A 25163-nucleotide genomic window follows, 5' to 3' on the forward strand; every position below is an offset into this window, starting at 1 on the left:
CATTGAAATGCCACTATAGAGTCAGGGCTAATTATACTGAACAAAAACAGTTCATATTAGTCAATTAGGAAATTAGTCAATATAAATAAATTCATTAGGCCCTAATTTATGGATGTTAATTGACAAGGAATAAATATATGCATTTGTTGGTTACAGATACCTTTAAAAAAAATGGGCCTCAGGATCTCATTGCTGTATATTTGTGCATTCAAATTGCCAATCGATAAAATGCAATTGTGTTTGTTGTTCATAGTTTATGCTTGCTCATACCATAACCCCACCGCCACCATGGAACAGTCTGTTCACAATGTTGACATGAGCAAACTGCTCGCCTACAGCGACATTGGAGGCTGTTTATGGCAGAGCAATTTACATTATTTGCTAACAGCTCTGGTGGACATTCCTGCAGTCAGCATGCCAATTACACACTCCCTCAAAACTTGAGATGTCTGTGGCATTCTGTTGTGTGACAAAACTGCACCTTTTGGAGTTGCTAGCACAAGGCAAACCTGGGTAACGACCATGCTGTTTAATCAGCTTCTTGATATGCCACACCTGTCAGGATGGATTATCTTGGCAAAGGAGAAATGCTCATTAACAGGGATATAAACAAATTTGTGTACAAAATTTGAGAAAACTAAGCTTTTTGTGCATACTTAACATTTCTGGGATCTTTTATTTCAGCTCATGAAACATGGGACCAAAATTTTACATGTTGTGTTTGTATTTTTGTTCAGAGTAGTATCAGTCCCAGAGGGCTGAAACATTTCTAGTTTTCATCCTATCCTAATAAGGGACTGGTTCAGACCTGGGACAACAGGTGAGTGCAATTAAACTACCAAGTAGAAACAAAAAACAGAAGTGTTTCAGCCCTCCAGGACCAGAGTTAAATAGCCCTGACAGTCTGTAGCGGCCATATACAAACAACACTCAGAGCCTAGTTCCAGTAACAGGTGTTTATTGGTAGTACTGCATACACAGAGTATCTCCCCTCTCAGGACAAATACCCATATTCAGGTAGTTCAGTCAGTTACTAATATTCACTACATCCCCCTCCATGAAAAACTTCCACACCAAAATAATAACTTTGATTGTAGTACAAAAGATCAAAGCTATAAAAGAGTCATATCTGGTGAAATAAAAAAACGATTTGTTAAAGCTCTTCAATGTCCTTTCATACACTTAATTAGAGCCTGGCATCTACATTAACATTACAAATCCACTTTGTAAAAAGAAAAGTGAAATGGACCATTTTCAATAATAACACTATGGTTATAGCACCGTTGAAATGTAGAAAAAGGCAACTTGAACTGTCCTAGCTAGCTAGCCACGGTTACTGTAGGTGACCACGTTTGCAGTGTCACATGAGTATGTATATGTTTCTACTGACAGACACACACATACATGAACTCACCCATGCTTTGTCAGTTTACCTCACAAACATGAACTCTAAAGACAGACTATCTGATGCTCATGCTCACCTCTCACTCATAACAGATTTTTTGCACAATCAATGTCCAGTAAAGTCAAAGCATATTCTAATTATTTCCCCTCTTACCTATATTTAACCCCCTTCTCTTCATCTAGTCTCTAAAATGATTGATGTTTATGATCAAAATCAACCCATTTTCCCCTCTCATTCAGTCTTGGTCTCAGGCTTGAATGTCACTAATACAAGTCTTTAGTGTGGGTCCCAGTTTCAAGTTCATTGAAACGCCTTTTCATCCTCCCTCCCCTGTCAGTCTCGTAGGCTGTTGATGAAGGCACAGATCTTGAGGGCGGGTCCTAGTTTGATGTTCATGGTGGAGATTAGGTGTTCTTCTCTGAGTAGCAGCAGGGCCTGTCCGTCTATCTCCTGTGACAGGAACTGGGCAGCCAGGTCCTCACAACCTGGGAGGGGAGGAGAGAGAGTGAATGCGCTATGAAAAGGGACTGCTCACTAGCAATGAACATCGACCTAAAATACACTTTGGCGTGGGTTATGGGCAAACCAGAACTCCTGGTTTCTTTGATCTAATTCAAGGTTACCTAAACTGGGTCCTGGGGCCCCCCTGGATGCACATTTAGGTTTTTGCCCAAGCACTACGAAGCTGATTCAAATAAGCAACTCATCATCTCAGGCTTGAACGTTTGAATCAGATGTGTAGTGCTAGGGAAAAACCCAAAACGTGGCCCCAGGACCCAGTTTGGGAAACCCTGATCTAATTGACCAGTTGGCCATGGGTTCCATTTTTACAGATTCCCCTACTATGAAGACTCTTAATAATTCATTGTTTACTTCATTGACTGTTAATGAATGAGTACTGACCTTGTAGTGAAGAGATGAACCTGCAGACCTCCTCCACACCCCAATGGGCGGGGCTCCCAGACAGGAAGTTGGCCTCGTCCAATGGGAGGCTGCCTTGAGCTGAGTCGTCCAAATGGGGATCACAGTGGGCAGGCCTAGGGCAGGAGAGGGAGGAGCTAGGGGAGAGTGATGGGGAATCTTCCTCCTCCTCCTCTCCGTCACAGCTGGACACATCCTCTGAGCGACTGGACTCAGAACGACACTACAGCCAATCATAGAGAGAAGAGCGTCATACATGTAGGCCTGCAGTTTAATGGTACTGGAGCTGATCCTGTATGTATGTATGTATGTATATTATACATACACACTGAAGAAAACTATAAACACATCATGCAACAATTTCATTGATTTTACTGAGTTACAGTTCATATGAGGAAATCAGTCAACTGAAATAACTTCATTAGGTCCTCATCTATGGATTTCCCTACTGGGAGTACAGATAAGCATCTTTTGGCCAAAGATAGCAACAACAACAAAAAAATGTCCTCAGGATCTCATCACTGTATTTTTGTGAATTCAAATTGCCATCAATAAAATGCAATTGTGTTTATTGTCCGTAGCTTATGCCTGCCCATACCATAACCCCACCATGGGGCACTCTGTTCACAATGTTGACATCAGCTGACCACTCAACATACTGCCAAATTCTCTAAAACAAAGTTGGAGGCGGTTTATGGTACAGAAATTAATATTAAATTATCTGGAAACAGTTCTGGTGGACATTTCTGCAATCAGCATGCCAATTGCACGCTCCCTCAAAACTTGTGACGTCTATTTTGTTGTGTGACAAAACAAAACATTTTAGAGTGGCCTTTTATTGTCCCCAGCACAAAGTGCACCTGTGTAATGATAATGCTGTTTAATCAGCTTCTTGACATGGCACACCTGTCAGGTGGATGGTTTATCTTGACAAGGGAGAAATGCTCACTAACAGGAATATAAACAAATGTGTGCAAATAAATTGAGAGAAATAAGCTTTTTGAGGGTATGGAAAGTTTCTGGGATCTTTTATTTCAGCTCATGAAACATGGGACCAACACTTTACATGTTGTGTTTATATTTGTGTTCAGTATAGTATGCTTACTTACTTTATCATGTTCTTCTCTCTGGTGTGTTTCAGTTCTACCTTTTTAGTTTTAGTATTACATTGTTATTGATTACTGTAGTGTTGGGGTTAGAGCTGGTTAGAAACTATTTTCACTGTACTTGTGTATGTGACATTCAAACTTGAAACAGGAGGAGAGTAAACAACAACATTTCTATTTCATGGATCAGAAACATCCCCTTTACCTCCTTGACAGGCAAATGTCTGCCGGCTATTTTAGCGCAGGCGATCTCCGAGCTACTCCTGCGAGGACCCCTGCGTCTGACGATGTTGTCTGGGGGAACGGGAGGACCAGGCGGCCGTGCAGAAGCTCGCCCCCTACTGACCTGGAAGTGATGACTGCAGCTCACATTGTATCTGGAGGAGAGTGGACAAAGCACAAGGAGTCAATAGTGTTGGCTGCACCCAGGGCAAAAATGTGATGTCAACAGTGCTGACTTTAAAGTGTAGACCTGTTCTGGTCAGAGAGGTGTGTGATATTGTGAGAAGACAGGTGAGGTAGCTAGGGTACCTCTTAGCGCAGGTCTTGGAGCAGAACCTCTTGGAGCCCCTGAACTGGCTGGCTGGAGCCAAGCTCTCACAGTACTCACACTTCAACACTGGTGAGGAGAGAGTCAGACTGTTAGTACAGAGATGACTAGGGGTCAGAGGAGGCTGGTGGGAGGAGCTATAGGAGGACGGGCTCATTGTAATGGCTGGAATGTAATAAATGGAACGTTGTCAAACACATTACAATGATTCCATCCTTGTATAGCTCATCCCACCAGCCTCCTATGCTAGGGATGACAACTACTGTACAGAATCAAGCTATAGTACTGCAACCTCTCACAGACAACTGGATCAGAGGCAGAATCAAATCAAAATAAAAGGCTGGTGCATTAGTCAGCTGGTATGGAGTGTATTCTTTAAGGAAGGTAGAAAATATACCACCCACTAACCTGCAGGGCCTCCATTGTCAGCCTGTTGAACACCCATGGCTAGAGGCTCCTTCACTGGCCCAGTCACCTGTCAATCAATGTCAAGTTTAGGTGTTAGAGAAGAATATGTTCTGGCCCTAAAGCAAAGTTCTGTGCAAACAAAACCACATCTCCTCTCCTGATCCATGGTAAGCAGGTAGCTAGGTGCTAGCCAGGTATGTGAACTCACAGGGAAAGGCTCAGCTCCCTCCTGGATAACAAAACCCTCTATGAGGTGGGTGAGGACCTGAGGTTTGACCACTGCCTGGGGCAGAGGGGCTCTGTCTCCCTGACCCCCCACTCCCCGAGACAGGGGCAGAGGCAGAGACAGGGTGGGGGGAGAGGAGAAGGCTGGCACCACTTTAGGAGCTGGAGAAAAGGAGAGAGAGGAAGTGAGGGAACCAGGGTAGAAAAGAGTGTGAGTTTTTACACTATTAATTCAAAAAACAAAATATGAATCTAAGTTTTACAACTTAACCTTAGATCCTTGTATCAAGCGATCGCCAACCTTAGATAGGATTCAACTAAACAAGAACATACATTATGTCTTCAGACATCTTACCTGAGTCCAACGTGGGGGCGGGAGATAGAGGAGGGGCAGAATCTCTCATTGGTGGACAGCAAAGTTGGGAAAGTTCGACTGCCATCTCATTGGTTGCATCAGTTTCCGACTTCCTCTTCAATGAGCCAATTGCAGGCTTTGCCTGATGCAACAGGAAGAGACAAGTTTTGATTAACACACACACACACACACATCCCAACTCTTTTAGTATCTAAGAGGGTTACCGTGGTGTTCCCTCCAGTAGAGGCTATAGCGGTGCCGTTGTCCTGGGGGCAGCAGCTTCGGGCCTGTGCCAAAGCCTGGGAGTTTCCTACTGAGCCCTGCCTAGCTCCCACCAGCTGGACTGGGACATGGGGCGGGTGATGACACCCCGTGTTGGGCGGAGCCGGGAGGATAGGTGGAGGGTGGCGTGGGGGAAGCTGGACAGGTAAGCGGTGACCCTGTGAGGTTTTGGGCTGTATGTGCACAGGGCCAGAGCTGTGGCTCACCTTGTCCATGTTAGTGTTGGACTGCTGCAGTGGCTGCACCACCAAGGTCTGGGTGTTGACGTTAGTTTTGGGAGCGACTGAACCTATGGGGTAGCCCTGGGAGGAAGTAGGAACGTTGGAGGTGGGCACTAGGATGTGCGTCACCGTGGCAGCAGGGGTAACCGTGGTTACCGCCCGGGCCTGACAAAGGCCTGAGGGGGAGATGAGGAGCTGGGAGAGAGGGAGCGTGGGAGAGGGGGAGGAGGAGGCAGGAACTGAGGTGGCAGCGGTTGGGGCCATATTCAGCTGGTTTCCAGTCTTGACATTTATACTGGGGAGAGCAGTGGGATGAGTGTAGCTAGTCAGTTTGTTGGCCATTTGTTGCTGTTGCTGCTGGGTGTTCTGAGAGAACTGCTGCTGTTGCTGCTGAGAATGTTGTTGTTGACTAAAAGAATAGTTGGCTGATAGAGGGAGAGAGAGAGAGTTTAAAGCATGTTTAAAGTTGGAATGAGAGAGACAGTTCTTTGCATCTTAGTGGCACACAAATTGATATAGAATTGTGTCTGCATATTGGAGTCAAAGATTAGTCCTTTCACCTGCATCTCTCCTGTCTGGAAACTCCGTCTTCACTGCGGCCACTCTGGGAGTGGAGATACAGTGGAGAGCCAGGTTCTGCACCTGAGAGAGTTAGTAGAGGGAGAGAGAAAATAAGGCAAACAATTAGAAACAATATTATCTGTGCAAAATCTTAATTACAGACAAATGTTGACTGAAAAAAAATTGCTTCTCACAACAGGAAGTGGTTACTACCTGGTCATTGTCGGATTGGGCATTGGAGGTGGGATGGACTTCCTGTTGCTGCTGTTGTTGCTGAGGCTGTTGCTGTGCAACTGTCGCCACAGCAGCCGTTGCTGTGCCACCAGGCATGAAGATGAGCTGGGAGGCTGCGAGGGGTGCCCTGAGGGAGCGGTTGACCTGTGGGCTCATAGGTCAGAGGTTATTGAATATAAAGAGGCTCCTTCTCAATTGACAAAAAAAGTATTCTCCTCGTTCAACTCACTCTCAGGTACATCTGGCCCTGTCCGGCTGAGTTCCCACCCAGCAACACTGATTGGTTGAGAGCTGATGATGTCACTGACGTGGCAGGGCCGAGGGGGCGGGTATTGGTCATGGTTCCTCCCCCAGAGGCGGTGCTCAGATTGACCTGTGACAAGAGGGAAAATGTTGACGCTGCCATATGTGAGGAATCTCAAAGAAAGCTAAGAAACTGCAATTAAGGATAACAGCGCTTGCCATGTTTTATTTGAAATATTGACTGTGAAACTTACAGTGGTGGTTGCTTGGGAGACACTGTGGTTGGGAGAGTTGGACTGGCGACTAGCAGCGAGGGTGGCCTGAGAGAGAAACACAAAATGAAAGAGGTCAAGAGAAAGTAAAAACTTTGAACGTTGTGGCAGTGCATTCCTCTGCTTATTGTTATTGTGGGATAACTAACCTGTTATGTAAGGGATAACTAAGGGATAACTAACCTGTTATGTAAGGGATAACTAAGGGATAACTAACCTGTTATGTAAGGGATAACTAACCTGTTATGTAAGGGATAACTAACCTGTTATGTAAGGGATAACTAAGGGATAACTAACCTGTTATGAAAGGGATAACTAACCTGTTATGTAAGGGATAACTAAGGGATAACTAACCTGTTATGTAAGGGATAACTAAGGGATAACTAACCTGTTATGTAAGGGATAACTAGGGGATAACTAACCTGTTATGTAAGGGATAACTAAGGGATAACTAACCTGTTATGTAAGGGATAACTAAGGGATAACTAACCTGTTATGAAAGGGATAACTAACCTGTTATGTAAGGGATAACTAAGGGATAACTAACCTGTTATGTAAGGGATAACTAAGGGATAACTAACCTGTTATGTAAGGGATAACTAAGGGATAACTAACCTGTTATGTAAGGGATAACTAACGACGGGTGATGCGTTCTATGGAAAATAATGAATGACGTGGAAGGTGTGTTCCACGATGCGCTAGCGAAGTGGAACTGACCTTCCACGGGGTTGCATTATTTTCCAGAGAACGCAAAGTCCTGAGTTGATTATCCCTTTTATACCATGACTATAATTTAACACATTTACTGCTAGACGTGTTAATTTGCCGGTAGAAATGTGTTCAACATCCACTGAAGTAGCTAGCAAGTTTACTAGATAGCTACAGTTGTCTTAGTAAACAAACAAACTTGCTAGTTTAGCTAACCAAAACATCATACCTAGCTTGCTACTATGAACATCGAATTCAACAATACCAATGCTTTCAATTCAACTTTTGCTTTCAAAAGCAGCTCAACAGAACATGCAAGAATGAACTACAGCCATTGATTTCTACAGTGTGTTATAGGGAAATAATGCATGCTCTAGAATGCCATTCAAGCCAATCAGAAACAATGCCATGGTATAATAGTGTTATTACCTGTTGTTACCTGCTACTGTGTTATTAGCTGTTACCCATTAGTCTTATTACCTGTTGTGCTACCTGTTATTGTGTTATTAGCTGTTGTGTTACCTGTTATTGTGTTATTACCTGTTCTGTTACCTTTCATTGTGTTATTAGCTGTTGTGTTACCTGTTATTGTGTTATTACCTGTTCTGTTACCTTTCATTGTGTTATTAGCTGTTGTGCTACCTGTTATTGTGTTATTGCCTGTTCTGTTACCTTTCATTGTGTTATTAGCTGTTGTGCTACCCGTTATTATTGTGTTATTATTACCTGTTGCACGGCAGCCAGGTTGTGAAGCTGCTGGGCACTGTTGATTTGCTGCTGCAGCATGAGCTGCTGGAAGTACTGGGCTGCGTTCGGCTGTCTCTGCAGCGCCTGAAGGGCCTAGAGAGTATATCATCCTCAACATCATATTCATTAAGATTAACATCACTTCATTGTTCAAATACACACAAGGTCCAAGGGAAATTTGACTTCCGCTTTTAACCCAACCACTACGAAAGACACACATACAGGTATTTTCTGGAGAGGTGCGGGGGGCTGCAACACTGGGCGCCCGGGGAGCTGTTGTTGTGGGGGGGGTTAAGTGCCTTGCTCTAGGGCACAACTGCAGGCAATGACATCTAGGATTGTATACCAGCAACCCTCCAGTATGAACATGCTCTTCTTGACTGACCATTCCTAGACAAGGCTAGTCGTTCAACATTCAGTGCAGGCTTTTTAAAATAAAATCACCTGCACAGCTTGCCTCTCATACAGAGACATGTGGGCTATCTGGGGAGGGCGGGTGTTCCCAGCAGACGGAGCATTCCCATTGGTAGAGGCCGTGTTCTGGTCATCACCTGCATCCATGCTCTCTGCACAAAACACAAATGTCAATCAAATCATGCACTAATTTCTTACAGTACTGTCAAATCATTATTATTTTTCTTTCTTATATGAAAATATATACCATAACAATTGCAAAGTTAATTGTATAACCTAGAAATCTATATTCTCAGTATCACACATTTGACCTCAATAGACCCCTACCTAGTTATCACGTTCTAATCTAGTCTATAAATTAACTGGCCATAACTGCTAAAGCTATATCTTGCTGTATGTTTTTGCAGTTGCTATTTTTAGCTAGCGAATGCAATGGGTGAAATTGTCATTAGCGGTAGGAGGCTGGCTGGCTGTCAACAACATGATCGATGACCGAGGGATGCAGCCAGAAGGGAACAAGGACCGACAAGAAGTTGCTCTTCCAAACGTTTAAAACGTTAAAATAGACATTCAAAATTAAGGACAGCCAATTGCGTTTTGATATTAGCTAGCTATATAATTTACTTTCAATGACTGGCAATGTTGAATTAGAACAAAAACTAGGCGAGATCATTGCAGCAATAGTGCATATGGCTAACATTAGCATAGCTAGATATTAAGCTAGAGCTAGATAATAAGTTAACCGCAAGACTTTGTGAAATCTTTCTCTTACCTCAATCTCCTGGACCTTTATTTGTACTTTTTAATATAAAATCCAGCTTTTATCCGTAAACGTTTTACGCAATTTGCTTTTGGAAGGAATCTTTGATGTTTTTCAGATTATTGTTTGAAGCAAACAACGGTGAGGCAGATGAGAAAAATCCCGCCCCCTCTCTTTCTTTACCGTTCCTTTCCGGCGCCAAAAATTACGTCATTGAGATGCATCAGAGACAGAACAGTAGCCCAATCCAATTATTGCAAGAACTCCGAGCTCTTTAAATTTTAGGTGTCCAAATACCTTAGAAAATGTGGTAGTAATCTTGCTAAGACCAGAAGAGCTGATGAGGAAAAGGTGATCATTAAGATAACGTCCCTTTCTCAGAGGTCCCCAGCAGGCCTCTCAGGGAGGAGAAGGTGGAACTGATTGAGTTACAAAATTAACTGGATAATATATATAGATTCAAAGCAGAAGGAGCCTTTATTAGATCTAGGAAAAAATGGATTGAGGAGGGAGAACAGAATTCATCCCATTTCTTTAGACTTTAGATATTTCACTCTACAAATAACACTATCCATAAGTTAAACATTGATGGTGTTATTACAGATGACCCAAAATTAATCGCTAAATACTGTAGCAATTTTTACAGAAATTTGTATAGCTCTACGTATTGTCAGGAATCCACATATATGTTTTTGACTCAGTGATATAGAATCTAAACAGTGTGATGAACCCATCAAAGTTGAAGAGATTATAGAGTCTACCAAACATCTAAAGAACAATAAATCACCAGGTGTTGATGGAATTGTATCAGAATTTTACAAATTATTTTCTGAACAAGTAGCTCCCTTCCTATTTGAAGTCTTTTTTTTTAGAGAGTATTAAAAACAATGTTCTCAGGGGTTAATAACTCTGATACCTAAGCCTAAAAAATAAGTGCTGCTCATCAATAACTGGCATCCAATTTGTCTTCTTAATAATGACTATAAGATATTCGGCTTACCACTTGCAAAAAGAATAAAAGAAGTCCTGGATGCAATCATTGATGAAACACAGTCTGGCTTTATGAGGAACAGACATATTTCTAACAATATCAGTGCCACGTTCTGACCTTAGTTCTTTTCTGGACGGAAAGGGACACTGGCTACAGGCTGGAGAATATCGCCGCCCCAAGGCTGAGCTGGAGGCAGCGAAAGCCGAGAGGCGGTGGTATGAGGAGGCAGCGCGGCTGAAAGCCCGAGAGGCAATCCCAAAAAATGTATTGGGGGGAGGCACACGGGGAGGGTGGCGAAGTCAGGTAGGAGACCTGCGCCAACTCCCCGTGCTTACCGTGGAGAGAGAGGGACCAGGCAGGCACCGTGTTATGCCGTGAGGATCACGGTGTCCCCGGTGCGCAGGCATAACCCGGTGCGGTACGTAGCAGTGCCTCGTATCGGCCGGGCTAGAGTGGGCATCGAGCCAGGTGCCATGAAGCCGGCTCAGCGCATCTGGTCTCCAGTGTGTCTCCTCGGGCCGGGGTACATGGCACCAGCCCTACCCATGGTGTCCCCGGTTCGCCAGCACAGCCCAGGGCGGGCTATTCCACCTCACCGCACTGGCCTGGCTACGGGGAGCATTCAGCCAGGTAGGGTTGGGCAGGCTCGGTGCTCGAGAGCTCCAGTGCGCCTTCACGGTCCGGTCTATCCGGTGCCACCTCCATGCACCAGCCCTCCGGTGGCAGCCCCCTGCACCAGGCTGTCTCTCCATCTCCTTCCTACAGGTGCTCCCGCCTGCTCAGCGCTGTCAGAGTCTTCCTCCTGCCCAGCGCTGCCAGACTCTCCCGTCTATCCTGAGCTGCCGGAGTCTCCCGTCTGTCCTGAGCTGCCGGAGTCTCCCGTCAGCCAGGAGCTGCCGGGTTCGCCGGCGCTGCCGGAATCGCCCTTCACGCCAGAGCTTCCGGAATCTCCCATCCATTCTGGACCTGTGGCTTGGGTCCCCAGTCCGAGGTCGGCGGCAAGGGTCGCCGCGTTAAAGAGGCCACGGAGGCGGGTAAAGAGGCGGAGAAGGACTATGGTGGAGTGGGGCCCACGTCCCGCGCCAGAGCCGCCACCGCGGACAGACACCCGCACAGACCCTCCCCTATAGGTTTAGGTTTTGCGGAGTCTGCACCTTTGGACGGGGGGGGTACTGTCATGTTCTGACCTTAGTTCTTTTATTATGTCTTTGTTTTAGTATGGTCAGGGCGTGAGCTGGGTGGGTTGTCTATGTTAGTTTTTCTATGATTTGCTATTTCTGTGTTTGGCCTGGTATGGTTCTCAATCAGAGGCAGCTGTCAGTCGTTGTCCCTGATTGAGAGCCATATTTAGGTAGCCTGGTTTCACTTTTGAGTTGTGGGTGATTATTTTCCGTGTTTGTTACCACACGGGACCGTTTCGTTTGTTTCACTTTGTTATTTTGTATTTTTGTGGTGTTCAATTTGTCTTATTGAAATGGACACTTACCACTTAAGACGATGAACGTTACAATCAGACTAGTATTAGACATACATGACTACTCAGACCTAATAACTGAGGACAGCTTCATATTATTTTTTAGATTTTTATAAAGGATTTGACATAGTAGAGCGTCAGTTCCTCTTCCACTCCCTTGAGAGACTTGGCTTTGGGGATTTTTTCGTAAGGTTATTAAGACTCTATACAAATGGTAACAGCTCTATCAAATTGAAATATGGCACCTCACCTAGATTTGAGTTAAAGAGAGGAATTAGGCAAGGTTGTCCTATCTCTCTGTACCTGTTTTTATTGATCACCCAACTTCTTTCTTTAAATAATAGTCCTGTCCAAGGTATTTCCATAGCTGGTAAAGAAATTATTATAAGCCAGCTGGCTGACGATACTACACTTTTTCTGAAAGACGCTAACCAAATTCCCATATCGATCAATGTGATACAATTCCAAAGCATCTGGTCTATATCTTAACATTAATAAATGTGAACTCATAGCTGTCAAAGATTGTGTGACACCTTCATATTATGGTATTCCAGTAAAATAACTTACATATTTAGGCATAACCATTACAAAGGATCAGATGTCTAGAGGCTAACTAAATTTTAACCCTCTTATTAATAAACCCCAGAAGAAGCTAAATCAATGGCTACAGAGGGACTTATCTTTAAAAGGTAGAGTCCTAATAACCCAGGCTGAAGGTATCTCTAGACTAACATATGGTGCTCTATCTTTATATCTTGACGTTAAAATAAGCAAAGAGATAGACCAGATGCTTTTCAACTTTCTATGGAGAAACCGTACCCATTTCATCAGGAAAACTGTTGTAATGAACACTTATGAGAATGGCGGACTGAATTTTCTGGACTTTACTACTTTAAATAATACTTCTTAAGATTAATTGGATAAAACAATTCCTAAGAAGACCCACTTCTATGTGGAATTTCATTCCTCATCATGTCTTCTCTACTTTTGGTGGCCTTAACTTCATGTTGTTTTGCAATTATAATATTGGCAAAGTTCCAGTGAAACTTTCTGCTTTTCATCTTGTCATGGTCCTTAATTTATAAGCATAATTCTTCTCCACACAGATATTATATATGGAATAATCGGAATATATTGTATAAAAATAGTTATTTGTTTTTAATATTGGTTCTGAATTAATATCCTATTGGTGAGCCAACTGGTAAATGCAGAGGGTCTTTTACTCGGTTATAAAGGATTCTTATCACTTTACAAGGTCCCTGTAACACCTAAAGATTTTCCAATTGTTTTAGATGCCATTCCCTCAGGTGTTGATTTATTATTCAGGAACATGTCAAGACCTGACCCTCAGAGCCTACCTTCTATTGACCCTGTTGACTCATCAGTAGGAAAGATTTGTTTCTCTTTTGGTCCATTCAACAACAGAGCGATACGATCCTTGTTTCAGCAGGATGTTGTATCTATACCTTATGTCATGCCTTATTGGAATGGATTTATTGATAATATCTGTTGGGAAAAAGTTTGGATGTTGCCACACACATACCTACTTGTTAACAAAATGAAGGAAGTTTCCTTTAAAATTATTCATACATATTATCCTGCCAACCACTACATGAAGAAGTCTAAGGAAAACATCAACTCAAATGGTTCCTTTTGTAATGACCACCCAGAAACAGTGTTGCATCTTTTTTTTGGCATTGTATTCATGTAAGAAAACTGAGGCAAGACATCAGTAGATTTATAATTGAACACATTTATGAAGATCTTACACTAATGTGGAGATGTACTGCTTGGATTCTTTACCTATGATAGAAATAAGCTGAAACATTTTTATGTCATTAATTTCATTATTCTTTTGGCCAAATTTCATATTCACAAATGTACATTTACAAACAAACACCACATTTTCTTACCTTACCATTGAACTGTATTTTAAGACAATGAAATACTCTACTAACAAGAAAGCTGTTAGAATAATAAGTGTCTGTATGTCCCTTAAGGTCCTTGTGTAATGTGATATTGTAGCCCCGCCCCTAGCCCAATTGTCCTTTGTATATTGTGTATATATACTTGTGTACCCACATGTACTTCCTGTATTGATTTATTGTTAATAAAAAAATAAAACAGTAAGCCAATCCAAAATGGACTCCTAGACCCTACAACCCATGCACTTGTGGAGCTCTAAGACAATTTGACAGGTGTTAGTAATATGGCAATAGCTCCACATTGTCCTCTGATAGTCTCTGAATACGTTTCACCATATTGCTTACACCTGTCAAATCCTCTCTTATACAGTAATGTAGATGCTACCATGATTACGGATAGTCTTGAATGAATCGTGAATAATGAGTAAAAAAGTTAGACGCACAAATAGCATAACCCCAAGACATGCTAACATCTCACACCATGACAATAAGAGGGGGGTTGATACTATATTTGTGCGTCTAACTCTTTTACTCATTATTCACGATTCATTCAGGATTATCTGTAATCATGGTAGTATCCACATTAATGTAGAAGTGTTTAGAGACATATTCTATTCTTATTTACAATAAAAGTGACTCCAAAATGACACAATACGTTATTTAGCATAAATTTCTATTGGGCATAAAATGATCAGAAACATAACCAAAACAAACAGCAAATGCATCCAACAAGTTTGAAGAGTCACAAGCTTGATGTAATCATTGCGTGCTAGGAATATGGGACCAAATACTACACTTTTGACTACTTTAATACACATAAGTGAATTTGTCGCGATACTTTAGGTCTCCTACAAGGGGGGACTATGTACAAAAAGTGTGGTAATTTCTAAACGTTTCATCAATATGGATGAAAATACCCTCAAATTAAACTTGACAGTCGGCACTTTATTGTATCATTTCAAATCCAAAGTGCTGGAATGAAGAGCCAAAACAAAAAATTATCACTGTCCCAATACCTTTGAAAATCACTATTTTTTTTATACTTGTGTGTCAGTAAAGTTTATTGTTTTGCCTACCTATTTCAGTGATTAAGAAGGTCTACTTTGCTATTTTATACAACATAAAAGGGAAACGTGTAATCTTTATCATTTCAGCCAGTAGTTTTGAAAGTAGAGCTCACGATCCAAAACAGGTCCCCGAGAATAAAGTCATCCATTTCGTATGATATTTTACGTAACGCAACATTATTTTTTCCTGCAATTCATGTGATGTTACAAATTCCAATTTCTATGATATGTTACGAATTTGTAACTGCTTTGGGGCCCGTTCAATATCTTTAACTGCTCTGGAAAAATATTGATGTATGTTTTGTGTTTCTTTCATTTGTAGTCATTGTTGTTGATAGAGGCATTTTTATCAGAAAGGATGAAATTTGATGTCATTTATTTTTTGTATCAATAGGTCCACACCACTTTACATTGGGAGTTGCCTCTTTTAGGCATATGACAATGATTACAACACTGTCATGGAGAAAATAAACTGACAAGAGTAAGAGAGGATATTGTGAAATAGTGGCCTGGCAGATCCCAGTCTTCTCTACTTTGAGGTTTGTCTGATTGTGAGTCACTTCATCAAACCAAACAGGTCTTTTTATTTTCCATTTCCATCCACTACAGAGGCTAGAGTTTCTGACCGTAACTCTGGCCAACATGACAGGCTTCCACATGAGATCGTAGCTTTGGCAGAGGAGGAAGAACGGGGAACAGAGGAGTGAAGGAGCGACAGACAAGGGGGAAAGGAGGTAGTGGGGGATGAGGTGAGGAATTAAGATCTCCAGTTAAGGGGAAGAGGAGGGGGAGTAGGGCAGAAATATGTGCTCTAGGTCAGGAAAATATTGGAGGAAAGGGTGCAAAGACCAGTGTTGGAAAGGGGGAGGCAGAGTAGGAGCAGCATGGAGTAAATACAGAGGGGGGGGGAACAGAGCTAGTAATCAAATCGATTATTAGTGTCACAAATGGAAAAGAAAATGTTAGAGAGAATGGAAAGGTCGAAGGGATAGGAAATGGAGAAGAACTCAAAGTAAGGGACAGAGGTCCAGGGAGACGAGGGAGAGGAGGAAGGAGAGGAAGGGGGTGACTGCAAATGCAGACGGTCTAGGCCAGGGAGATGTAGAACCAGTAGAACTGAAGATAGAGAAGAGAGAAAGAGTGAACAGAGGGGTGGGTGGGAGAGGTAATGGAGGTTTGGGTGTAAGAGGTGGAGGGAGAGATAGATTGGGAGGAGGGGGTGAGAATGAGGTAGGACAGAGAGGAGATAGCACCGTGGTTGGTGGAAGAAAAGGAGAAGACACATCTAACCCAGCAGCACTACCTCCAGCTAATGAAATCACTGAGCGTCAGGCTCCCTGAAGGTGTCCTAACCCCACAGATGATTGAGCTGGCTAACATGGAGAGCAGAATCCAGGATGTCCAGGCCATCATCCCAGACCTGGAACACTTCAACATCCGGTTCAAAGCCGTTCCTCGACTGGGCTGCCGGGAGGTTAAAAGGGACAGCCAGGTCCTTCAAATCACAAAACTCCTCTTCTTTGACCAAGAGGATGATGAAGAACAGCGTAAGTTGGGCTAGGTTGGAGGGGGGGTCTTCGATAGTGACTAAAGGAACCAGTGAATGTGAAAGACATTGAGAGCAAAGAGTATTGTGACGAGTCAGTGTTTTGGAGGAACGGAGTGTCACCCGGGCCTTGGAGGTTTGGTATGTTCTTCCAGAATAAAGCAGAGGAGTTGGAAATGCTCAAGTTCTTTCATGAGCTGGGAGAGGATGGGTCAGGTGGAACCAAGACCGCATCATATACCAAAGGCAACAAAAGTTTACTATGGATTCCTCAGCGGAAGGTTGGACTTCCTGGCCCAAATCCAGACGGGCAATTCTGGAAAAAACGGAAAAGCCGCTGAAAAGAAGAAACGTGAACAGCTCGTGATCGAATGCAAAAGCACTACCGGCAACATGGTTGGGAAACTGGTCACTACAATTCCCAACAGTAACCAGTACAGCTACCAGGTCCAGACCTACATGTACATTCTGAATAGGGAGGGGGAGGTGGAAAAGTGTTCTCAGATGAAGAGAGCGGTGATGATTGTGAGACACTACCACCAGAGAGGGGACCCTCCCAGGGACTCCCACTGGAGTTACCTGCAGATAGAGCCCTCTGTCCAGGCTGAGATAGACAAGCTGAGGGCCCTACACCAGGTGGTGTTGGCTTGCTACTTAGCCCTCCTCAACCTCATATTCCAGAGAAACTAAACCTCAATAACTGTGATTTTTATTATTAATTAGGTAGTATGTTTATGTTTAGTATATGACTTATTAAACTGGAAAGAAAAAGGGCTGTATTCAGGCACTCTGCGTTGTGCCGTGCATTAGAACAGCCCTTAGCAGTGGTATATTGGACATATCACACCCCCTCAGGCCTTATTGCTTAAATATAAATCATATTTTATCAGTACATACAAAGAGCAATCGTTTTAAAAATATATTTATTATGTTTTACATTGCGTTGCTTTGGGAGTTAATTGTCCCTGCAAACATGCCAGCACACTAAAACTTGTCATACATGACAGATTCAGAACTGTAATAAAACACAATTCATATTTAATTTGATGCAAAGGCACAAAACAAACTAAGCAAATTCTCTTTTACTCTGCCCCTCTTCTGCAAGTACAAACAGCATCACAAACTAAAGCCGAAGTCAGAACTGACCAAATCCTTTGAACCCAGACCTGGTTTAGTTCTGATCCATTTCGCCACATCTCATTGGGGCCTGTTGTCCTGGGTTGGGTCTAACTAATGCCATCTTTCAGGTCTTGATTGAACTAAGCGAGTGCCATGGGCTACGTTTTGTTTTTAAAACACCACAAAGAAACAAAAACAAAATTTAAAACAACATTCACCCACATGTCACAGATAGTACATGTGTATTTTTCTTGATTATATAAATGACTTAAGTTCCTCCATTTTACTGTTGAACACAAAGTGCCTTCTGTTGCCTTATGAAGGACCTGTTCAATCACAGCATTATATTACAAAATCCTAAACATAATCAATATCCTCAGTATCATTAATACTGCGTTCATAACCAAGTGAGAAGGTGGCATTTACCACATATGACTGGGAAAAACCCACTTGAACACCATTCCAACTGGTAATTACTAATGGGAAACTTGTCTATCATCCCTGAGCTCCGACTTCTCCCTCATGGTGACCTCTGACGTCACCTATAAGAAAATTACCTCGATAATAGAATTTTTGGCTGTTAAATGCAACAAAGCATTATTTATAAAAAACAATATATTAATATGGTTTTTGAACACTAATTTGTTTACAAGCGTGAAAGCTGTACTTTTAATTTACAGTTGACGCCACCTGTTGGCCATTAGCCAATCAGCGTTTCCCAACAAATTCAAAGAACGTGAAACGTATCCAACTGGTATTTACGACTTCACAACTGGTAATTACCACCTTCCCACTTGGTTATGAACACAGCTACTACTCAGTACCATAGTTTGGGGTCAATGCCATTTCAATTTAGTCAACATAGGAAGTGAACTGATGGGAACAGAATTAAAATGGAATTGGTTCCAACCCTACTCTTCAAATAGCTAAGGAAAAGGTAGAACGGGTCAGAAGTACATTTTGGTCAAGGCCCAGTCAGCATCCTACTCTAAAATAGCAACACAGAGTAAATGTGTATGTCTAGCAGTGCATTGGATGAAATGGCTCTGTACTGTAGTCCAACTGAATTTGAAGGTCATTATTCAATATTTTTACCCATTCATAAATTTTAGGCTAAGTGATAGTGTGTTTATTTATTTCTTAACATTAGTAAACATATCTAACTGTTTTAAATGTAAACAATTTATTACAATGACCTGTAAGCATATAAATCGTGAACAAAAGCCTGCTTTTTCACTTACTGTGATATTACTATGTAAAAATTATTCTAAGCAATGTATAAGCAGACCTTCAAATAAAGTGTGACCTACGAGTCAGTACACAGCCATCAGCTACTGAAACAAACTGGATGGGAGTGTTAGAAACTGTTCCTATGGTTGCATTGTGTCAGCAGTAACACGTCAGTCACGTAGAAAGGCCTTACGGTTTCCACTAGATAACACAGTCACAAAGTCAAAATTGGCTCTATTGTGAAAATTCATGAAAACAAAATTGTGCTTTTGGTCTCAATTTAAAGGTCAGGGTTAGGCATCAGGTTATCCGTTTGGTTAAAGTTAGTTAGTTTAAAAGAAACATTGTAGAAATAGGTGGGGTTTCATGACTTTGTGGCTGTGTTAACTAGTAACGACACCTTGTATTGTGCCAGATGAACCAGATGTAACAGAGTCTGGATGGAGAGTGACGTCTCAAACAGAGGTGGCCACTCCAGTTCATGAAAGGAAAAAAAAGTGTATCCAGGTTTTTGTTGCCACTTCCAAATAATGACACCTGGGCCATGCAAACCAGGGCAGGTGACTTACCATATAATATAATGAACTAAGTGTTTAGGAATCCTGGATGTCACAAATCCTCCAGCCTTCCATAAACTGGTGTGCTCACTTCTAAACTCATCCCTGAAACTGTCAAAATGAACTAGGACGACGTTGCGCCTAGACACTGAACTGAGGTCAGTTTTATGTTTCTCCGGACTTGGAGAGAGTAAGTGATGATCCTAGATCTGTGCCTAAGGGTATTATCTATCCGAAGTGTCAAAAGCTTCACACGGGATAGATCCCTCCCACTACTGACATCAGATCACATGGGAAGCAAGTAGTCATCCCTCTCTTCTGGCTCTGTGGACACACCCCTGTATGTGGGAGGTTCCTCTTCCGGGCCCTGTGTTCTACACACAACGTTACATCCATCCTGAGGGAGAGAGAGTGAGAGTTATGACTGACTAGCCAATCCCAGCCCTCAAAAGAACAGCTAAGTGCCCTCAAGTAATGCATAATTGTGGCCTTCAACATAGACCCTGAATCCCAAATCAGCCCATATACCCTGAATCCCAAATCAGCCCATATACCCTCCTTCAACAGACCCTGAATCCCAAATCAACCCATATAACCTCTTCCAACCTAAAACACTTGTAGGGGATAGGGTTTGGTTTAGGATTGTACCAGAGAGATATGTGACGTCCATAGTCTCCCGTCAGATAGTTCAGTGCAGATCGCCGTTGCGCTATCTGATAACTCGCAAACACTCATGGCATAGCTAGAAAGAAGCTTGAAGATGTTACCAAGTTGACATAGTCCACTAAAACCCCTTTCATCCTCAAAAAAAGAGTCAGAGTTAATCATACCAAAAACAATAAACCTGTAGCTAATATTGATGTTTTTTCAAGAGCAAGTTTTCACTACCTAATTCTCTAGCTAGGTATTTTGTGGTGGTAGAATCAGTATTTATGAAATTCGAAATGTGCACAGACATTTGCTAGCTGTCTGCTTACTGAACCAGTCTCAAATCAATCCATATGAAATGAAAGGCAGGAATGTTAACAACACCAGTTCACACACTCCATGCTGAATATTCCCTCTAGTTAGCTAGTGCAGTGAAGTTCCAGCTAATGGACAAATTAGTTTTCATGATATCTGTTCTGCCGTCATTAGCGCGCCGAGTTCTCCTGCTCTCTGCAACATTATCGAGTTGGCCAAATGTTCCAAAGTAGCGAGGCACAGTGCCGTCTGTCCGAATCAGATACATGCTGATTTCTGAGAACAGTCCCAGAACTTTGCTGCCGTACTTCATCAACAAGCTGGCAAACTAGCTACTGTATGGCCATTCAAACACCTTGCACTGGGCAGCTAGCTGGAGCAAGTTTGCTCAGCTGACCGAGCAGGATATGCCGTAGTAGCCAGCACATCATAGCTACCAAGAGAGGAGTGATTTTCAGAATTAGCCATTAGTGTTAGGCGGATGAGCAAAATCTAGATTGTTTTCGATTAGGTCCTCGTCCTACAAGACAGAACGGTTGAGGGACGAGCTTCACGTAGTAGTGACACCGCCTGACGTGAGACAGTGATGTGACTTCTACAAACACTCACCGCTGCCAGGTTGCCAACCTGCGTCCAGAAGACATAGTTGGGGAACTGCTGCACCCCTTTGGCCCCGACAATCAACCGCTGGTAGAGGAATCCACAAATGAGGTACACTGACAAGAGGACGAACCCACTGGGACAGAGGAATGAATAAACATTTTAAAAAGGTGTCAAATCCCCAGTTGGAAACTCATCCCATTAATTGACATATAAACAAACATCACAATGATTCACAGTGATAATTATTCTGGTGTTCTGCTGTGTTAAGCGTTGAGTAAATAAGAGACCATTATTATAATGAATACCAATAAATGTAAATATGATCCGTTTTGCTTGGTCTTGTAGCTTTGTTGTGAGCGAATGACAAGTCCATTTCATAGGGTATTGAGTATTTGTTGGAGAGAGAAATGGAGAGCTTTGGTTGCTACCCTGTGTGCCAGCCAGCGGGTTGGGGATAAGTCTGAGTATTTCTGTAGTCGCCGGAATGTGTGTAATCAGGAAGGATGCATAATCTTAGTACTAACATGATGAGTATTATGGAGCCTGCACTGAGCTGGGATGGCAGAGCGGGACAGACCGCACTGGAGTCCAGTTCAAACAGATAGAAACAGTCCCTGTCCCTCTCCCTCTCCTCCAACACCACTTCCAGCTTCCCCTAAGAGATACATGGGGAGAGTGACAGAAAGACAGAGGTTTGAGCAAGAGGGGGGACAATAGGAGGGGATGTAGAGGTGTGCATCAGTGTGTGACAGGGAGAGAGGGAGATAGGCAAGTCAAATCACACCACAGTGATCTACAGACATTGAAGAATACAGACCAAACCCTCCCTTCCCTCTCTCACCATTTCCACTCCTCTGTTGCAGGAGATCATGACAATGGCTTTCCTCATCTCCTTGGAACAGTGGCCGTCATACTTGGTGCCGTTGCTGTAGATCAACATCACCCAGTCACCTGTAGGGGGTGATGGGTAGCAGAGAGCGAGAGAGAAAGAGCGAGAGAGAGATGGAAGGGGAGAGAGAAAGGGCATCACTATATCTGGTCATGCTAGAGCTGACTTACAGAGATACTATAATATAACACACTGATACGACCGCCACATGACTTAAAAAAGAAGAAGATATAGAACCTGGACATTCTTACTTCCTCCGATGGCCTGTGTTACAGTGTACAGGCCAAGCACGGTCTCAAGTTTTTTCTCGGTATGGTCGATCTGAACGAGTCCCGCTCCTACCGTTTTCCCCACATCCCCACACACCTGGAACTGGTACGTGTAGCTCTCCTTGTCGCTTGTCGTCTCCACAGAGAAACTGTAACCAAGGGAACCGTGAAAAAAAAAACGAGGTAACTTTACCTTGTATAAGTGTTACGTGTGATGTTACATGAGTGAGGTAGACTAAAATTAACACTCTGGAACATGAAAACTAAGGGAGTTTCCAAGCTTAATGTGGCCTCCTGACTGCGGAACAATAACCCTTTTATACCATCATGCAAGGCTCATTTCTGTGACAGCTGACAAAGTATCATTTCATCTCCACAAGCAATGGACGTCAGTGTGCGTGGAGTCTTACTTTTTGGCTGATAAACAATTGCTTTGATACCACTCACCTGGTAAAGCAATAGGATATACCACAGATATTTCTATGTTTTCTTCCATTTCTAAAACGGTCATTCCTTACGTCTTGTTAGTGAGCGGTTCTAGAAGACTGAGGACCTTCCGTTCTGCCGGGGACTCAGAGAACAGCTTACACCTCTTGGTGTCGTCACGGGCCTGGCTTCCACACACCAACAGGACCAGCTGAACAGCCAGAACTAACAGCCGCACAGACGTCGCTGTGTGTGGGGGGGACATGGACACCTGGGGGAAATATATAAATGGTACACGATTAAAATAATATACTTAGTAAGGCTTATTTGGTCTGTTTCACTGCATGACTGATTCATTGCCTAACCAATTCATTTGGACACAGTGACACCGATAAAAGCAGTAAACGAGTGCTGCACTTTTAACGCTGTAGTAGGACTACTGAGAAAAAAACACCTGCCTTGTGATATTTACAATGATTGTACAAAACATTAGGAACACGTGCTCTTTCCATTACATACTGACCAGGTGAAAGCTATGATCCCTTATTGATGTCACCTGTTAAATCCACTTCAATTAAGATAGATGGAGGGGATGAGACAGGTTAATGAAGGATTTTTAAGGACATGGATTGTGCCAATCAGAGAGTGAATGGGCAAGACAAAAGATTTAAGTGCCTTTGAATGGGGTATGGCAGTAGGTGCCCAGGCACACAGGTTTGAGTGAGTCAACAACTGCAACGCTGCTGCTGGGTTTTTCCACGCTCAACAGTTCTGTGTATATCATGAATGGTCCTTCACCCAAAAGGGCATCCAGCCAACTTGACACAACTGCGGGAAGCACTGGAGTCAACATGGGCCAGCATCCCTGTGGAACGCTTTCGACATCTTGTAGAGTCCATGCCCCCAATGAATTGAGGCTGTTCTGAGAATGGGGGTGCAACTCAATATTTGGAAGGTGTCCTATTGTTTTGTACACTGTCACTATTTCTGTGATTCCTAAGACAGAGACACATCTCATGAGCAAGTAGGCCTACCAAGACAAAACTCTACTACAACAGCGAGTCAGACCAAATGAACTCTGACAAGTAAAATGACGCAGCAAAGCTGCTTTCAAAAATGGTGCGTTCAAGAGAACTGGGAACTCGGAAAAATACCAAGTAAAATCATGACGTCAGTGATCTACAACTCGGAGCTATTGAAAAAGGATCTAGTTAGTTAGAATTAGGCGGAGAGTTTAAAAAAAATAACGATCGGAGCTCGTTTCTTCCCCTGAGTTCCCAGTTGTCTCGAACGCTCAGAAGTTTGAGATTTCCGAGTTTACAGTTGTTTTAAATGCGGCATAACATCTCTGTTTGCAGGAGGAAATGAAACTATCCCGCCATCTTGACTTGCACACCCATGACCTAAGGTACATTCAGGATGGTTTCTGCAACGTTCCGTGAGCGCTCAAGGCAAAACTGTCGAAGATAAACTGAACACCGTGGTAGATGCCGTAAATCATTGTGAAATAGATGATAAAGCTGTAATTAACAAAGCAGCTGTCATGCAACTTTTGAAACGTTTTAGAACGTTACGCATCCGGAATCCACCCCTAGCCGCGGCTGATACTGTAACACAAACAACTTTTAGACATACCTTCATTCCGAAAAGATGTAGCCAGTTATTCCGAAGTGTTGGTTGGGTTAGGTTGAAATGGCTACAACCTAGCTGATCAAGTAGCTAGCAAAAGAAAGCTAAGCTAGCTAAACTGGACACTGTCCCCTGTTTTGTCTTGCAAATGCAACAGACTAACACCTGGTAATCAATTTCGATCACTCACAATTACGAAATCATGTTCGTTAACAGTCCGCTATAAAATTTACTTTAAAGTAAACGATTTATGCTATAAAATCATTATACAGCGTCTAGCGTTACTTTATGTGAGATGCGGAAGTGGAACTAAACAAGGAAACGCATGTGACTGTAGCAAAGATGTAACTAAACCAAGATAGACCACAGCTTGTCGTTTCAAATGGTATCAAATGAGTCGTAGGGGGCAGAGCAAGCACGCGCTAGCGATATCCTATTGTCGCGTTCTAGTATACATCTGCATATTTATGTTAGGGAACACCTACTCTGTGAAGTGTGTGTGTGCAATAACTCAATTGCTTTTGCACTCCTAAACAGTGAGATGTATTTTTTAAAATCGAGCAAGGTATCACGTTCATCTGTACAAACAATAGTACCCAAGTATAAACATCAGGGGACCACAAAGTTGTCATACCGTTCAGGAAGGAGATGCACTCTGTCTTCTAGAGATGAACGTACTTTGGTGCAAAAAGTGAAAATCAATCCCAGAACAACAGCAAAGGACCTTGTGAAGATGCTGGAGCAAAACAGGTACAAAAGTATCTATATCCACAGTAAAACGAGTCCTATATCAACATAACCTGTAAGGCCGCTCAGCAAGGAAGAAGCCACTGCTCCAAAACCGCCATAAAAAAGCCAGACTACAGTTTGCAAATGCACATAGGGACAAAGATCGTACTTTTTGGAGAAATGTCCTCTGGTCTGATGAAACAAAAATATAACTGTTTGGCCATAATGACCATCGTTATGTTTGGAGGAAAAAGGGGGAGGTTTGCAAGCCGAAGAACACCATCCCAACCGTGAAGCACGGGGGTGGCAGCATCATGTTGTGGGGGTGCTTTGC

At 42.8% G+C, this 25163-nt stretch overlaps 2 protein-coding genes across 2 annotated transcripts; both read right to left on the reverse strand.

The window, feature by feature from the left end:
• Window positions 1–941: 941 nt before the first annotated feature.
• On the reverse strand, window positions 942–9604 carry LOC112253767 (polyhomeotic-like protein 1). The gene is made up of 15 exons (XM_024425742.2): window positions 9425–9604; window positions 8683–8804; window positions 8218–8331; window positions 6766–6831; window positions 6498–6641; window positions 6248–6412; window positions 6034–6115; window positions 5195–5898; window positions 4971–5112; window positions 4599–4777; window positions 4391–4457; window positions 3964–4051; window positions 3638–3809; window positions 2309–2549; window positions 942–1890 (listed from the first exon to the last, which is right to left on the reverse strand). Exons 2-15 carry the CDS (start codon window positions 8797–8799, stop codon window positions 1739–1741), a joined length of 2433 nt encoding a protein of 810 aa, XP_024281510.1. The 5' UTR covers window positions 8800–8804; window positions 9425–9604; the 3' UTR covers window positions 942–1738.
• Window positions 9605–17321: 7717 nt separating this feature from the next.
• On the reverse strand, window positions 17322–24456 carry LOC112253766 (cation-dependent mannose-6-phosphate receptor). The gene is made up of 7 exons (XM_024425740.2): window positions 24107–24456; window positions 22564–22742; window positions 22028–22194; window positions 21729–21838; window positions 21412–21542; window positions 20894–21020; window positions 17322–19718 (listed from the first exon to the last, which is right to left on the reverse strand). Exons 1-7 carry the CDS (start codon window positions 24110–24112, stop codon window positions 19608–19610), a joined length of 831 nt encoding a protein of 276 aa, XP_024281508.2. The 5' UTR covers window positions 24113–24456; the 3' UTR covers window positions 17322–19607.
• Between the last annotated feature and the right edge of the window lie 707 nt (window positions 24457–25163).

The sequence above is a fragment of the Oncorhynchus tshawytscha genome, linkage group LG23, assembly GCF_018296145.1.
Source record: "Oncorhynchus tshawytscha isolate Ot180627B linkage group LG23, Otsh_v2.0, whole genome shotgun sequence".
Taxonomy (NCBI): domain Eukaryota; kingdom Metazoa; phylum Chordata; class Actinopteri; order Salmoniformes; family Salmonidae; genus Oncorhynchus; species Oncorhynchus tshawytscha.